An 18,019-nucleotide genomic window follows, 5' to 3' on the forward strand; every position below is an offset into this window, starting at 1 on the left:
CCCACAAAGCACTTGTTTCCTACACCTGAAATTTCCAGCTTCTAACATAACCCACACCCTGTTAAGTTCAATCAAATGTCACTTCATCAGCAAATCCTTTCAGAAAGTCATATATTCAAAAAATATATTATTTCTCTTTAGTAAAACTGTGTATCTGGAACATTGTAACACCAAAGCCCTGTGCAATCTTCAACAAAGATGATATTCAAAAACATTGTTGGGTGGCCAGAATAAACAAGTTAAATGGATAAAACATTTTCCCAGCACATGGCAGATTTGAGTTTGATCCCTGGCACCCCATACTGCTCCCAGTGCCCTTCCCGGAGTTGATCTCTCAGGGTAGAGCCAGGAGTAAACTGTACGCACCATCCCTGTCATCAAAAAACCAAAACAGTCTTGGAATTTATTTATTATTCAGGTAGTAAAAATATTAAGGATAACAAAATGGTAAGAAATGAAACTTCATAAATGGTGACTAAGAGAGAAATAGCCCCAAGTTCCAGTCAGTGGTAAGAGCTCCCCTGTGTGTGACCACTTTAACAAAAGAGGACACATTTCCCACTTTGCACAAACTGCTCACCAACATAAACCGCTGAAGCATTTAAAAATGAAAAACCATTATATTGGGTCAGAGAAATAGAGCAGGGGGAGTGGGAAGGGCTATCAAGGTGCTTGCCTGGCATATGGTCGATACCAGCAGAGACCCTGAGCTTCACTGGGTGTGGCCCCAAAATCCAAACCCCCTTCCCCTGCAAAAAAAAAAAATAAGAAACCAAAACCATTATAGAAGGATAATAATAAATCCCATTACAACAGCCAGATTTCTAGCAAATTATATTTCATATCTTACAACTTTACTGTCATACAATATACTACTACTAATGTAGCTAACAAGAGTTTCAAATGATATGGAGCCAGAGAGATAGTACAGCTAGGGTGTTTGCCTTGCACAAAGCTGACCTGGGTTCAATCCTGACATCCCATGAGTCCCCAAGGACTTCGAGGAGTGATCCCTGAGTATTGAGCCAGGAGCAAGCCCTGAGCACCACTGGGTGTGGCCCCAAAATCAAAAACCAAATTTTGTTATAACAAGTCATATACTTAAATGCAAATATTTAGATCTCAAATAGTTTTTAATAGAAACTGATAGTTCTTAGGTTTATTAGATAGAACTTGTCCATAAAATGATCTATGATAGAATAGAGCCTGGGGAGACGGTTAGAACACATGCAAGGACCAGGCCTTAGTCTGATTCCCAGATCAACAGGGACAAGCAGCTTCACAACTTCAAGGGCTCTAGCAATGGAATGGTAGCCCTTCGTCCCATAAGCATCACTTGGGATCCCCTCCCTAAGCCTGTATCATGCATTGTCAAGCCACACACTTAGTCGTAGAGTACTTGTTTTGCATGTGCGGTGCCCTGAGCTCAATCCCTGGTAAAAAGACAGACAAAGAAACATACACGTACCCCAGTTACTGCTTTTGAGGGAGAGATGGTGGTTTTGTTTCTCAGTATATTTACTATCTTTTCATGGTTATACTTCTTGTGGGGAGAGACAGAAGCTTTCATTTTTAAATTTTCAAAATTTGGGGGTAAAAGTGGCTAACAGCATTTTAACTTTACATTTTCCATTCCATAATTATGTATTTTTCCAAATTATTTGTTTGTGCTTTTCTGCCTCACCTCCATCATGTTTGCCAAGGTTTTATTTTTCTTCCATTTATATAAAGTAAGGTGCTTTTTTTTTTTTGTGGTGACTGGAGCATAAAGCATTGATCATTCAAAAGCAGCTACTCAACACAGACACACTCACTCTCTTCTCTTCCTCCTCCCACCCCCATCTGTCTGATATTCTGCACCAAGAATGTACATATGAAACAATCAATGAGCCTACCAAAGACTGACTCACAATAGGAATTTTTTTCGGTGTTGTCCACTGAGTCCAGACAAACGTACAGTGACATGTCTCAACCACAGTGTTTCGTACAGTGCAATTTTACTGCCCCAACAATTCTTTTTGCTTCTTTCCTCCTCCCCTGCAATCCACCAACAGTAACTTTGTTGTTTCCATGATTATGCCTTTAATAAACTTGTATTTCTGTAGTAATATCACATGTAGTTCATTCAGGCCAGCTTTCTCTTATACTAGTAGACAATTAAAACGTCTTCATTTCTTTTCATGGCTTCATCTTTTTTTTTTTTTTTTGCTTTTTGGGTCACACCTGGCGATGCACAGGGGTTACTCCTGGCTCTGCACTCAGGAATTACCCCTGGCCGTGCTCAGGGGACCATATGGGATGCTGGGATTTGAACCCGGGTTGGCCGCGTGTAAGGCAAACGCCCTACCCGCTGTGCTATCTCTCCAGCCCCTTCATCTTTTTTTAATTGCTAAAAATACACACACATACACACACCATTATCTAAATGGTATGAATATACCATTGTTTGAAAGTACCAGTGTTGGGGCTGGAGCGATAGCACAGCGGGTAGGGCGTTTGCCTTGCACACGGCCAACCCAGGTTCGAATCCCAGCATCCCATATGGTCCCCTGAGCACCGCCAGGGGTAATTCCTGAGTGCAGAGCCAGGAGTAACCCCTGTGCATCGCCAGGTGTGATCCAAAAAGGAAAAAAAAAAAAAAAAGAAAGTACCAGTGTTTGTTCACCCATTCCCTGATTGAAGAATGCTTTCGTTGCATTCAAGTTTTTGGTAATTGTGAACAAAGCTGCTATGAGCATCTATATGCAGTTTTCTGTGATTTTAAGTTTTCGACTCATTTGGATCAATATGAAGAAATGTGACTCCAGACTGTATACAGTACGTGAGAAATAACAAACTGTCTTTTCAAATGGCCAGACCATTTTGTATTCCCACCAACAGTTATCAATTCCTTTGCTCCACACCATGTTAGTGTTCAGTGTTGCTGATGTTCTAGACTGTCTCCAAGCTGTAAGTTTTGTTGATGTCTTGCTTTAATTAGAAACACTCTTATGAGGTGTTTCTAGTGAGGTGTGTCTATGAGGGCCAGAGCAATAGTACAGTAGGTAGGACATTTGCCATGCACATGGCTGACCTGGGCTCAATCCCCAGCAACCCATATGGTTCCCCCAAGCACTACCAGGAATAATCCCTGAGCAACACCGGGTGTGACCCCCCCCCAAATTTTTTTTTTTAAAGAAAAATGGGCTAAATGATACATTATATTGGATGGGGGGAAGAGGGCAGTTGAAGAGGGGGTTCAGGTCCCGAAAGGTACAGAGGTTGAGTCCACCTGGGCATTAAATAGATGGGCCACACCCTGGGGTACTGAGCAGGCAGGCATGCAGTGCCAGGGATCAAATTCACCATTTTCATTCAAATCTCTGTTCAAAAACTATCTATTTTCTCTTCTTTAATTTCAAATATTGTTATTTTACTTTTTTATTACTTTTTTATTAATAAATCACCATGCGGGTACAGTTACAGATTTACATATTTTCGTGCTTGTGTTTCAGTCATACAATGCTTGAGGACCGATCCCTCCACCAGTGCCCATTCTCCTTCACTGATGACCCCAGCATCCCTCCCACCCTCCCCATCCCATCCCCCCACCTCTGTGGCAGGGCATTCCCTTTTCTCTCTCCTTCTGGTGTCGTGGTTGGCAATGGAGGAATTGGGTGGCGATCGTGTTCAATCTATAGTCAGCTTTCAGCACACATCTTCCCATCCCGAGTGGGCCCTCCAGCCACACCTTAGTTGGTGTTCCCTTCTCTGAGCTGCCTTTTCCCTCAGCATGTGAGGCTGGCTTCCAAACCACAGAGCAAACCTCCTGGTACTTATTTCTACCATTCTTGGGTGTTAGTCTCCTATTCTGTTGTTTTATATTCTGCAGATGAGTGCAATTCTCCTATGTCTGTCTCTGACTCATTTCACTTAGCATGATACTCTCCATGTTGATCCACTTACATGCAAAGTTCATGACCTCATCTTTCTGACAGCTGCATAGTATTCCATTGTGTAGACGTACCAAAGTTTCTTTAACCAGTCATATATTCTCGGGCACTCCATTTTTTTCCAAATTCTGGCTATTGTAAACAGTGCTGCGATGAACATATGAGTGCAGATGTCTTTCGACTATACTTTTTTGCCTCTCCAGGATATATTCCCAGAAGTGGTATTGCTGGGTCAAATGGGAGCTCAATTTCTAATTTTTTGAGAAGCAACCATACTGTTTTCCGAAAGAGCTGAACCAGTCAGCATTCCCACCAGCAGTGTAGGAGGGACCCTTTCTCCCCACATCCACGCCAACACCTGTTGCTTTTGTTCTTTTGGATGTGTGCCAGTCTCTGGGGTGTGAGTGGTATCTCATAGTTGTTTTGATCTGCATATCCCAATGATTAGTGATGAAGAGAATTTTTTCATGTGCCTTTTTGCCATTCATATTTCTTCCTTGAGAAAGTTTCTGTTCATTTCTTTGCCCCATTTTTTGATGGGGTTGGATGTTTTCTTCTTGTAGATGGAGTTCAACCAGTGCCTTATATACCCTTGATATCACCCCCTTATTAGATGGGTATTGGGTGAATATTCTTTCCCATTCTGTAGATTGTCTTTGTATTCTGGTCACTGTATCTTTTGCGGTGCAGAAGCTTCTTAGTTTAATATAGTCCCATTTGTTTACCTCTGTTTCCACTTGGTTGATGTTGAGTATCATCTTTGAAGATACCTTTAGCTTCAATATCGTGGAGGATTTTGCCAACCTTGTCTTCAATGTACCTTATGGATTGTGGTCTGGTGTTGAGGTCTCTAATCCATTTTGATCTGACTTTTTTGCATGGTGTCAGGTCAAGGTCTAAGCCCACTCTTTTGCATGTGGTTGTCCAGTTATGACAACACCATTTGTTAAAGAGACTTTCCTTGCTCCACTTCACATTTCTTGCTCCCTTATTAAAGACTAGATGATCATGTGTGTAGGGATATTCCACCCTGTTCCATTGGTCTGCGGCTCTGCCTTTGTTCCAGTACCATGCTGTTTTAATTGTAAAAACTGTCTATTTTCTTTGGTGAGGTGTCTAAGCCAATTTTCACTCATTTTTAAATTGAAATTTTTCTGTTGTAGTCTTTAGTTCTGTGTATTCTCTATGTTCTTTGTTTTAAATCTATTTCAAGAACTTTCATTTATTTTTTGGGTTTTTGAGCCATACCTGCTAATACTCAGGAATCATTCTTGGTGGTCCAGGGAATTTAAACAAGCTGGCTGTGCACAATGCAAGTGCCTTCCTCCTGTATTCTCTCTCTACAGCCCAGAAATTTATTATTTTTTGCCCAGTTTATTGAAATTCCTTTTAGGGGGAGAATTTTTTTTTAATTTAATAGTTTATTTTTAATTAGTGAGTCAACGTGAGGGTACAGTTACAGATTTATACATTTTTGTGCTCATGTTTTTCCCTTACAAAGTTTGATAACCCATCCCTTCACCAGTGCCCATTCTCTACCAAAAGTAAACCCAACATCCCTCCCCCCCCCCCAGTCCTGTCTCCCCCCAACCCCACACTGCCACTATGGCAGGGTGTTCCCTTTTGTTCTCTCTTTCTGATTAGGTGTTGTGGTTTGCAATAAAGGTGTTGAGTGGCCATTGTGTTCAGTCTCTAGTCTATATTGGGCCCGCATCATCTTTCCTTTTAGGGGGAGAATTTTTAAATGATGCTCAGGAGTCTGGAGGGAAGGGCTCGCCTCTACATTCCTAGCTAACATAAGAGCCCAAGGATGTGTTGCAGCAAGTGTCAGGGATGACCTAAGTTGTACCAGTGACAGTGCACCTCAGGACTGCATCACAGATATTCAGGGCATCATACAGTGCTGGAGACCAAACCTGGACCAGTTGCATGCCAAGTCATGTCACTTAACCTCTGTAACATCTCTCTAGCCGGTCACTAATGTTCATTTTTCTTATTCTATTCTTTTGGGGTTTACTTTGTAATTTTCTTCTGTTGCAAAAGGTATAATATTTTTTCTTATGAAAATACTAAGTTTATAAATTTCCCCCCTTAGTCCTATTTAACATACATACTCTCAATTTTTAGTTCTATTTTAGTGATTCCACTTTTGGAATCTAAGGTATTTAAAAGTATTAATATAGAATATATATTTCCTTAGACTTTATTACAGTCTAGAATGTGACCAATTTATTTTGGGGGAGACGGAAGGGGAGAGGCTTTGTGGGTCACACCCGGAGATGTTCAAGGGTTCTTCCTGGCCCTGCACTCAGGAATTGCTCCTAGCTCCCACTATATGGGATGCCAGGGTTCAAAGCCAGGTCGACTGCATGCAAGGCAAATAATGCCCTATTGGCTGTGGCCATGAAAACACTCTTAAAGGTACCAAAATACTTTAAATTCTCATTGCTTACTGATAAAGAATCTAGAAGAAAACAATAAAATAATCATATATCAAGACAAGAGATAGCAACTTACAAAATAAAAATGATTAAAGAAGTTGGATATAGTTTAAATAACTTATTTTAATAAAAGTTTATTAGATAATTAAAGTTAAAATTAAAGACTGGCTAAAAAATGGTTTAGTGGTTTAAATTATTTTGCCCTGTCATTAAATAAATAAATAAATCACTTAGCCATGGAGTGAGGTGGTTGTAAGGTAGGGAGAAAAGGTAGGGGCTGAAGAGATAGTACAAGGGTTAAGGTGTTTGCCTTGCACGTGGTCAACCCCAGTCTGATATAAGGCCATGAGTAACCCATGAGCATCTCTTGATGTGGCCACAACATATTCCCCCAAAAATGTAAAAGAAAAGATAAACTAGAAGTTTTATAACAATAGCAGAAAAACAAAAAGGTAACTGGGGCCAGAGTGATAGAGCAGGGGAAAGGCCACTTGCTTTTTGAGAGGATAACCCGGGTTGGATCCCTGTCACTGCATATAAACCATATGCCCTGCAGGCGTAACCCAAAACCAAACAAACAATATACACTCATATACACATATATATATATACATAAAACACATAGTGATGTAAGAGTTATAAGAGAGCAACTTTAACTCTAATAGGATACTAACAGGAATTCCAGAAATAATTATCAGAATGGAGAAAAAAGCTCATGAAGAAAAAACAGCTATGAATTTTCTTGAACTAAATACCAAACAACACCCTCATCTCAACTGGCTATGTTTTCACTATCCATTCCAACTCTCAGAATATTAAGGATTTCTCTAAAATAGTAACTTTCCAGATATGAAACTTGAACAATTAAATGACATAGAGGAAAAGTGGTCAATCTACAGAATGGCAGTAATAGTGAATGGCAACCAAAAAAAAAAACAGTAAAACAGTTAAATGTACAAAAATTCAAATCTTACTAACCTATCAAGCTGAGCATAGAAATATACCACCACTTTTGTCCCATACAGAGCATGAATAATAAACACCAAACATTTTATTAAAGTATAGTTGGAGCGATAGCACAGTGGGTAGGGTGTTTGCCTTGCATGCGGTCGACCCGGGTTCCATTCCTCCGTTCCTGTTGGAGAGCCCGGCAAACTACCGAGAGTATTCCGCCCGCACGGCAGAGCCTGGCAAGCAACCTGTGGTGTATTTGGTACGCCAAAAACAGTAACAAGTCTCACAATGGAGATGTTACTGGTGCCCGCTGGAGCAAACCAATGAACAACGGGACAACAGTGCAGTGCTATAGTTTTTAAGTACGCATACACAAAATGTAAGGGTGATCATTAAAAAAGTTTATTTAGAGGGTGGCAAAAAAAAAATTTATTTAACTGGGAAATTAATTGAGGATGGGTGGAGTAAACCTGATTGAAGCAATAAAATAACAAACATTATAAAGAACAATTTAAAGTGGCAAGTTATATGTAAACATACTAGTAGTCATAAACTATGGCACATATCAAGCAACATGACATTGAAACCCGTTAAAATAAAAGATATTGCATATTAATTTATAAAACACTAAAGATTTCTATGTACCAAAAAATTTACCTTCAGAATACATATATAAAAACTGAAATGAAAAAGTATACACTAGGAATTAGTGAGAGAGTACAGTGGGCAGGGTGTTTGCCTTACACATAGCTGACCTGGGTTTGATTCCGGGCACCTCCTATGGTTCCCCAAGCCTGCCAGATATGATCACTAAACACAGAGCCAGGAGTAAACACTGAGCACCACTGTGTGGCCCAAAATCCCAAACCGTGTACACACACACACAAACACACGCACATATGTATGTATATATGTACGTATGTACACAATCAAAAGTTTGTGCTCTCAATTTCTTAGAGGCTATCTGCCCTTTAATTGTACCTTTTCACTGCTAGTGAAAAATGCTCTCACAACAATGTCAGTGTGATGGAACAAAGTTCTCAAGAATGCCTCTGGACAAGCACATTTGATTAAACTGAGTGAGTCTACTACACTAGAAGAGTATTTGATGTAAACAAAGAAACTCCTTTTCCTAACAGAGGTACCAGAGAATAAGCCATGTTACAAAATTAAGAAATACCTTGATTTCAAAAGAGATGATCAAACCCACCGTCGACAGAGAATGTCAAGAGGGAAGAATCACAACAACCAATGATCAGTTTCATCATCACTGACTCTAGGAAAGCTGTGTAGTATATAATATCTAAATTTGATTGTCAACTCCTTATTATTACAAAACTGAATTAAATATATTAAGCTTTAGACCTTAATTTCCAAACCAATTACACATGAATAGTTTCTAACCCCCCCAAATCTATAAGAATGTGAAATAATGCCTAGCACAAAGGGCTCAATAATTAGTGGGGGAGAGAGAGAGAACTATTTAACTATTAAAAGTTTTTTGGAGGGGTCACACCCAACAATGCTCAGGGGTCACTCCTTAAGGGATCATATGGGATGCTGGGGATTAAACCTGGGCAGGCCACATGAAAGGTAAAAGCCCTACCTGCTGTACTTTCACTCTGGCCCCTTAACTATTAAGATTATTAAACTGTGACTGGGTATAAGACTATAATACAAAGTACTCTCAATTTTGAAATCAAATGAAAAATATTTACTATTTATTTCTCCCAATATTTTAGTTTTCAGCTTCCAACCAGCTAATTTTTAAATTAAAATTGGAACTACAAGCTGGAGAGACAGCACAATGGAAAAACCACTTGTCTTGCACACAGTGGGCACTGACTCAATCTCCCAGGACCATGCATGGTCTCCCCAGCACCATCACGAGCACTACTCCTGAGCAAAGCCAGGAGTGAGCCCCAAGCACAGCAAAGTATGACTCAAATGCTCCCCGCCCACAAATCAGGATGGATAATTTCAGATTGATAGAATGAGGCTAACAGAATAAATACAGACTGCCATTACTACCTTAAAACATTTCCAATTTGAGTAAAAATTAGTAATAGCATTAAGATTAGCATTTTTTAGTCACAGTAATATTTCCCCCCTTTTAGTGGTTTTCAGAAAGAGAAAAACAATAAATAAATCAACCCAAAACTAAAAAAAAAAAAACCCTTAATGAAACATATAATCCCACACCAAAATCAGAGAGTTAGTATCAATATCTGTTTTGGTGGCCAGGTTACCTGAGCAACTTCTTTTATGTTGTTTATACTGAATATATGTCATTAGTATGCCTCATAGAAATTTAAAGGTTTACAAACCAAAAACTTGTTTTTTGTTTTCAGGCCATACCCAGCAGTGCTCAGAACTTACTCCTGGCTCTGTGCTCAGGAATCACTCCTAGCAGACTCAGGCTTGCAAGGCAAGCATCCTACCACCCACCTTTATCATTGCTCCGACCAACGAACCAGAAACTTTTCATTAAAAGATCTTATTTATATGGCCAAGAATGTAACAAGTACTATCTAAATCTTTATTCTCAGTACTTGAGGTCATGTGTAAATAATGAAGCACAGCCCCACCTCTATTCTAGGGAGAAAAAAAAAACACACAAGACTGCTGGGTTTCCTTAAGTTTATACTTTAAAGTACATACTTAACAGAGATGGAAAAATGTAAAGCAAATACCACTTCCACGTTGGTTTGTTGTTCATACATTGTTCACACATTGATATGCAAAAATCAATTCCTTCGTGCAAATTCATTTTAAAGGATTTCTGTTTTACTTTTAAGCCAAGGCTGACAATGTAGTTTCTTACCTTTCCATTAGCTTCTCTTTATCCCAATTGAAGTGGCTAAGGAGTATTCTTGTAATAGTTGCTGGATTCTAAAGAAGGGGAAAAAAAGTCATTTTAAGGTAATAGCAATGTAATGATATGCCATGAACTTTCTGATTGCATTTTAATTTCTGTATGACTTAGCCAAGATTCTTTTATTCCCCCTAAAAAATCCACAAAACTTAAAAATCAACACCACTTTAAAAGTTTGCCACACTGTCAGAATGTTAAGGTATAATTCAAGATAAGTGAAAAATAAATCTGGTGGAAAATTACTGTATTGAATCAAGCACTGGTTAAAATAAAAATTTTCAATTAAGATTTAAGAGACTGCCACATTAATATACTTCCAATAAAATTTCTCACATCTTATAGATTGAATAGTTCACAAGTTCAGCTTTTTGGGGGGTGGGGGAGGTGGCCACACCTGACAGTGCTCAGGGGGTTACTCCTGGCTATGCACTCAGTGATCACTTCTGTCAGTGCTCGAGGGACCATACAGGATGCCAGGGATCAAACCGGGGTCAGCACGTGCGAGGCAAAAACCTTACCCGCTGTACTATCACTCTGGTCCTCATACACAATTTTTTAACTCAAATTATACTTCAAAGCTATTTTATTTCAATGACAAAATATGTATTGAAGTAATTCATGAGGTATAGTCTTAGGTTGCTATTTCATTTCTAGAAAAAAAGCAAATGCCATGAAAAAGATTTAAAGTTTACTACTCTACCTTTCAATGCTTTCATAGATATTTTTTGTTTCCTTCAAAGCTAGTGAGTTTACTCAGCATGGTTAAAAATAAACAATCACTTAAAATGTAGGTCCTGGGGCTGGAGAGATAGTATAGTTAGTAGGGTGCTTGCCTTGTATGTGGCTGACCCAGGCATCCCTGGCATCCTGTAAGTCACCCCTAATACCCCAAGGGCAGAGCCAGGAAGTAAGCCCTAAGCATAGCTAGGTGTAGTCCAAAACTAAAAATAAAAAAATAAAATGAAGATTCCACAAGATGGGAAAAGCCTGACCCATTTATTGGGGGGGGGGGGGGGGGGAGAGAGAGAGAGAGAGAGAGAGAGCGCTCACAGTGATAATATTAAAGATGGAACTCAAATCTGGGACTAGGACTGTATTTCGTAATTTTATTGTATCAGCATCAAAGAGTATTTCTAAAAGTCTTGTTACACAAACTACTCTTATTTCACCAGTAAAAGCACAGACTTCATTAATATACTAATTTAGTTTTAAAGTGATCCTGTATGAAAAAGTCATAAAAAATAGATTACTCTCATTTAATCTTTGTCAGGCAGAAGAGATAGTACAGAGGCTAAGGTGCTTGTCTTGCATGCGGCCAACCCAGGTTTGATCCACAGCACTGCATATAGTCCCCCAAGGCCTACCAGGAATGATTACTGAGCACAAAACCAAGAGTAATCCCTGAGTACTCCCAGCAGTCGCCCCAAAACAAAGCAAAAACAGAAGAGAAAGACAGAACATTGAGCTATGTTTTTATATCAAATTTTACATTGTCACGTCTCTTAGAAATATGATTTAAAATTTAAAAAGAAAAAAACAAACAAACCCCAAAACCCCACAGCCTACCAGCCCGACAAAGATTTTAGATAACAGAAACTACAAATAAAAGTTACTCACTCAGGTCCATAGACTTAGTAAAGCAGACAGGGTGTTTCTCTTGCATTGACAGACTAGTAATTGGTAAAATATGGGCATTAATTATAACTCCTGGGAAAATTAAATTTACTGGTTTTCTCTAGAATTGTGACTATAATTTTATGGCACCCAAAACACTGTACTTTTTGCCACTAGAAGTGGAGTATGGAGAAAACTATTTCAGTAATTGTTACAATAGTCTCAACTTACAGAGGGGGGTAAAAAAAGACAAGAAGGGCCCAGAGATGAAGTTCAGCAATACCACATTGCTGAATTGCATTTGAAAGGCCCTGGCAGAAAGGGTAAGGAAAGGGGTTAGACAAAGAAATGCATTCTCTGACTTGATGTCACTACTGTTTTTTTCTATTTGATTTCAAGCATTAAACTTGAACTCAGTTAGTAGCACTGGTCACAGGCTCAAGTCTGCTACTGGTACTGATAAAACAAATTCCTAGTTTCCACACTCATATAGGTTTAGAAAGAGGACCTTTACAAACATGCTCACTACCAAGAGGACCCAGACGCTTATTCCTCTGCAGCAGTGAAGAACACAGGATACCAACGGTTTGTCCTTTGAGAACTTGTGTGATGCATCGCATGTTTGAGATTGACCACACTGCCCATACACACTCCAAAAGTTTTCCCAATAAGGTATTTCTCAAGAGAAAAACATTAAGGGGCTGGGGGGGTGAGGGGAGTTTGAGGCCACACACAGACGTGCTCAGGGATCACTTGTGGCAGTGCTGGGGGACTATAAGTCGTGCCAGTAATTGAACAAGGGTTGGAAGCATGCCATCCAAGCACCTTACCTGTAAACTACCTCTCCAGTCCTGGAAAAAATTCAAAACTACAATAGCATAATAATATCAAAACAACTATATTCAACCAGCACTGGGGAAATGGGATTTTAGAATACAAATTAAATTAATACATCCACACCACCATTTCAGTGCAGTTAAACTCCAGTGATTTATGTGCACTGCAATACAGAAAAAGTGCCAGGAAAATAAAGCCTACTGTGCATCAAACAATTTTACTAAGACCTTTGAACTTTAGAAATCATTTAATTCTTAAAAGATTAAAGTAAGGGGCTGATGAGAGCGATCAATGGGCTGTATCTCTGGAGCATGCCGGAGGCCTCAATTTGATCCTCAGCACGTGGTCTCCCAAGCACTACCAGAAGCAATCCGAAGTACCAGGTCAGGACTAATCCCTAAGCACAGCTGGATGTCATGACCACTGCCCGCCCCCCCCTCAACTCACACCTAAAGGATCATACAGCTTATTTTAGATAAGCTATATGATCAGTCTCCAAAATGTTACAAAAATATCCAATAAAGGGGCTGGAGCGATAGCATAGCGGATAGGGCGTTTGCCTTGCATGCAGCCGACCCAGGTTCGATTCCCAGCATCCCCTATGGTCCCCTGAGCACCACCGGGGTAATTCCTGAGTGCAGAGCCAGGGTGACCCCTGTGCATCGCTGGGTGTGACCCAAAAAGCAATATAATATATATATATGTATATATATATATATATATATCCAATAAAACACAGAGAAAACCTGTGAATTCCAACCCTAGGAAAATCTGAACCTAATTTTTAATTAGCAGTACTCAGGGTACTATAGGTGAGCACATGATGTGCCATGTATTGAACCCAGGCCCTTCTATATGCAAAGCACATGCCACAACTCTATGGGTCAGCTTTCCACCCACAGGACTCTGCTTCAAAAGGATATGACAAAAAGCTGAAAGCCCTTTCTCTTTATTTCAGCTCTCTCTGAGGACAGCCAGCCATGAAATTACAATGCACAGTGTGCTCAAGAAAACTACAGCAGAGGGCCAAGGAGACAAGCAAAAGGCTGGAATACATCGTGTGTGTGTGTGTGTGTGTGTGTGTGTGTGTGTGTGCGCGCGCGCGCGCGCAGATGCTGCTCCAGTGGGTGTTTCTTATGGCTCTCTACTCAGGAATCACTCTGGGCAGTGCTTGGGGGACCATATGGGATGCTGAGGATGAACCCTGATCAGCAGTGTGCAAGGCAGGCACCCTACCTGCTGTCCTATGGCTCCAGCCCCTGGAGTACAGTCTTTGCATACAGTAGACACAAGTCTCATTCCCTACATTGCAAGATCCTCTGAGTAATGTTCCAGGAGTAGCCCGTGAGCACTGCTGGGTGTGAACCAAAACAATTTTTTTTAAAAAGTAATATTTGGAGCTGAGTTTGCGGTTTTTGTGGAGTACATGCCTTCTATGTGTGAGCGCTGATTTTGATTACTGGTATCACACACACACAGAAAGAAGGGTGTCTTTTAAAGTCCTGTGGAATGTCAGAAGCTGCATAGAATTCTACACTCAGTATAGAAATTATCTTGAGTTGGAGAAAATTTAAATTAACATCAAAACTTTTTCAATGTAGCTAACTTTTAAGAGAAATTTTATTGGACTAATTGCTGATCAAATGTCATATATTACTTTTTTAAAAGCAAACTAGAAAACTAAACCCTAAAAGAAGAAAGAAATAATAGTGAAGATTAATGGACTTGTAAACCAAAAGCAAACAAAATCAAAAGCTACTACTACAACTTCAAGTAAATCTCCTTAGGGGCCAGTACACAGTACAGTAGGTAGGGTGCTTGCCTTGACTGATCACCGAAGTCCCTATGATCCCTTGATCACTGCCAGGAGCAATCCCTGAACGAAAAGTCAAGAGTAAGCCTTAAGCACTGCAGTGTGTGGCACAAAAGCCAAACCAAAACAAAATTGACTTCCTTAAATTCACTACTGAAATCTGCTGGAAAAAACTTATCAATGTTGCTCCATTTATGAAACAAACTGAACATGTTAGTTAAGACCTTTCTACAAAGAAACACAATATCCAATGGTTTCACTAGTACATTCTACTACTTAATGTAACAACAAATACATTTATACATTCTAGCCCAGAAAACAGAACAGCAGGGAACTATCTCAATTCTCATTACAAGACCAGCATTACCCTAATATCAAAACTAGTCAGACATTCTAAGAAATTACTTTAGGGCTGAAGAGATAGTACCGGGAGTAGGCAGCTTGCCCTACACTCAGCTGACCTGGGTTTTATCCCCAACACTCCAGATGGCCCCCCAAGCAGAGGGGGGAGGAAGTAGAGGGGAGAAAAAGAAAAAGAGCAATAAATTTAAAAACAAAGATATAGAATCTTCAACAAATTATCAAAAAGTAAATCCTAGCAATACATTAGGAAAGATGTGAAGAAAATCACAAGATCATACAATAGAGGACTTGCATTCAGAAGGGGCATAGGACATTCAGCATTCAAAAGAATTCCCTGCAAGTCACAACTAAAGGTACATTTATAAAAGTCAGTAATATACAAAAATATTTTAGTCAGGGGCCAAGGAAACACTTCAGGCCCGGGTCTTGATATGGCACCCAGAACTTGATCCCCAGTATACCACAAGGTCTCCAAGGAGATCATGCTTAAGCCTGGTGGTCTCGTGCAACAATAGGTGGGGTCCTGGTAGATCCACCATGCCCAAAGAACTCTGGGGAGCAGGTGGGTGGGTAGAGGGGGAGGAAGAAATCTCCTTGAGAATTGGTAAAAGAATACGCAGATCAACTAAAGTTTTTATTTTTACAAAGATGCTAAAACAATTCAATAGGGACTGAAAATATCCATTACTTCTGTAATAAGTAAGAAATATTGGGGGGGGGGTTTGATGCCACACCTAGCAGTAGTTAGGGGCTAATAGTTCCTACAGGTTGCTCAGGGGTTGTTCCTGGTGATGCTCAGGGGACCTTGCGGTGCCAGGGTAAATGCTCCTGCATGCAAAGCAAGTACTCAAGACTAAACTATAGTCCTAGCTCTAGAAACACACGTGTTATTTTAAATCAACTTTAACCTGCATCTCAGACTTTACAGAATAATGGATGAAACAAATGTCAAATATAAGATACCAACTTCTAGGGGAAAATCTTAGTAGCCATAAATCAGGGAAACAGTTATGAGAAATGATACTAAAAGTAGAATCCTTAAGGGCAGAGTAACAGTACACTGGGCAGAATGTCTGCCTTGCACACGGGCGACCCAGGTTTGATCCCTGTCATCCCATACATGGTCCCCTGAGCTCACAGGATTGGCCCCTAAGCGCAGTCAGGAATTAAGCCTGAGCACTGCTGGGTGTGGCCCAAAAAACAAATAGGTAAAAAAAAATAGCTGATGACTACTGAAAACTGGAATTCATCAAAATATGAAAGCACTATTACCTAAAAATACACCACAGACAAGAAATATTTGTCTATCACCGTATCTGACAAAGGGCTTGTATCTAGTTTTTATTTAAAAGCTTTGGGTTCTCACCCAGATATGCTCAGGGGTTAGTCCTGGCTCTGTATTCAGGAACTACTCCTGGTGGTCCTCAGGGATGACGAAGAGCAAATCCAGGTAAGGCAAGTGACTTATCCAGTATATTCTCTCTGGACCCCCCTGATTTACATTTGTCATTTAAAGTTTTCATCTCAAGTTCTCCAAAAAGGCCCCCTTAGCACTGCTAGGAGTGATTTCTGAGTGCAGAGTCAGGAATAAGCCCTTGAGCATCACTGGATGTGGCCCAACACTGCCCCCCAAGAATCAATGTAACAGACCACAAAAATATAGGGGTTTGTGAATCGAATCCAGGGTCTGAGGAAAATGAGGTGTAGTTAGTCTACTGCTAAGCCACAGCCCAGCCCATAAAACAATCAGCATTTTGGACCAGAATTTAAATTGAAAAAGATCTTTCAAGGTCATTTTGAAAAGCTAGCATCCTCATTGAAAGTCTTCCTGCCTCTTTGAAAAGACTTGAGAAACACTTAACTTATTTATAAAAATATAACACCTTCCTTTCAGAAACCTAACTGCAAAGTAATAAAAATATCTTGTTTCTGCTAAATCCCTAAAGTAATTTGCTCCACATCTAATACCAAAGCAATATAAAAGTAAACAATCTAGCACTTGAAACTTCCATTTTTCTTCAAAATACATTGTATTTATATCCTTAACACCTGCCTGTGGTTCAGATCTTAGCATTTACCTTAGATAAATGATGATGCACATGGGTTAGGGCCTTTTGCCCCAACTGGTTCAAGTGGTCAAGCCCCTGCCTTGCACATTATGTGGCACTAGTTTGAGCCCTGGTGGCTCCAGAACTGCTGTGAGTCAGCTCCACAACAAATAATACAAAATGCTATTGCTCTCGCATTCTAAGCCAGTATTTTAAAAGAAACCAGGAATTCCTATTACAACTGCTATCATGTAGCAAGGAAATGGATACAAGTATCTAAGAAAATGGTACAAATATTTAAATAAAAAGCCTTAATCTTGGGGCTGGAGGGATAGCACAGCGGGTAGGGCGTTCGCCTTGCACTAGGCCGACCCAGGTTCTAATCCCAGCATCCCACATGATCCCCTGAGCACCGCCAGGAGTAATTCCTAGGTGAAGAGTCAGGAGTAACCCCTGTGCATCGCCGGGTGTGACCCAAAAACCAAAAAAAAAAAAAAAAAAAAAAAAAAAGTCTTAATCCTCTTTGGTGAAGTTAAAGAGCAAGACTGATTCCTTCCCCATCAAAATATTTTAAATCTGGAGCTATAAATATTAAACACATGTCCAGATCAACCTTCTATGTTTCTGCTCTCACTTTTACCATGAAATCCTTTGTCACCATCGTTTTGAAAATGAGCCAAGTTTATGAATTGAGCAAATACCATTAACAGCCCCCACTTATTAAATTTCTCCAATTTAGCTTCTTTAGAAAAGTGATGTTGGCAAATGCAAGCTTCTGCTTTAACAATTAGCAAAACTGGGCCCTTTATTAAAAAAAAAAAACAAACTTTTTTTCATGTAAGAACAAGTTCCCCAAAAATATTTACCGACTAAAAAAAAACTACGTGCCCTTTAAATAATGAGGTACTGCTACCAATATGTGCGTGCAAATATATGTGGTTAATGGTCCTTTAATGACTTGTCTTTGGGATGATTCTGTCCTACCTTTGCTGCTGCAGCCCGCCTGTCCTTTGCATCACTGAATTCATACTTCTGGAAGTACCCAATATGCACTGTAACAGACAGATGGACAGATCAATGGGCCACAGCGGCAAAGGCCAGATAGACAGACTTGATAAAAAACTAAAATCAAGGTATATAAA

General features: G+C 39.9%; 1 protein-coding gene across 1 annotated transcript in view; it reads right to left on the minus strand.

Moving 5' to 3' along the window:
- The window catches only part of ARIH1 (ariadne RBR E3 ubiquitin protein ligase 1), a 74,377-nt gene that overhangs the window by 44,446 nt on the left and 11,912 nt on the right, over positions 1-18,019 (minus strand). The window contains exon 2 of the mRNA XM_055133913.1: positions 10,152-10,219. Within this exon, the coding sequence (XP_054989888.1) occupies positions 10,152-10,219 (68 nt within the window). The remainder of the gene's footprint in view (positions 1-10,151; positions 10,220-18,019) is intronic.

This window comes from Sorex araneus, chromosome 3, assembly GCF_027595985.1.
Source record: "Sorex araneus isolate mSorAra2 chromosome 3, mSorAra2.pri, whole genome shotgun sequence".
Taxonomy (NCBI): domain Eukaryota; kingdom Metazoa; phylum Chordata; class Mammalia; order Eulipotyphla; family Soricidae; genus Sorex; species Sorex araneus.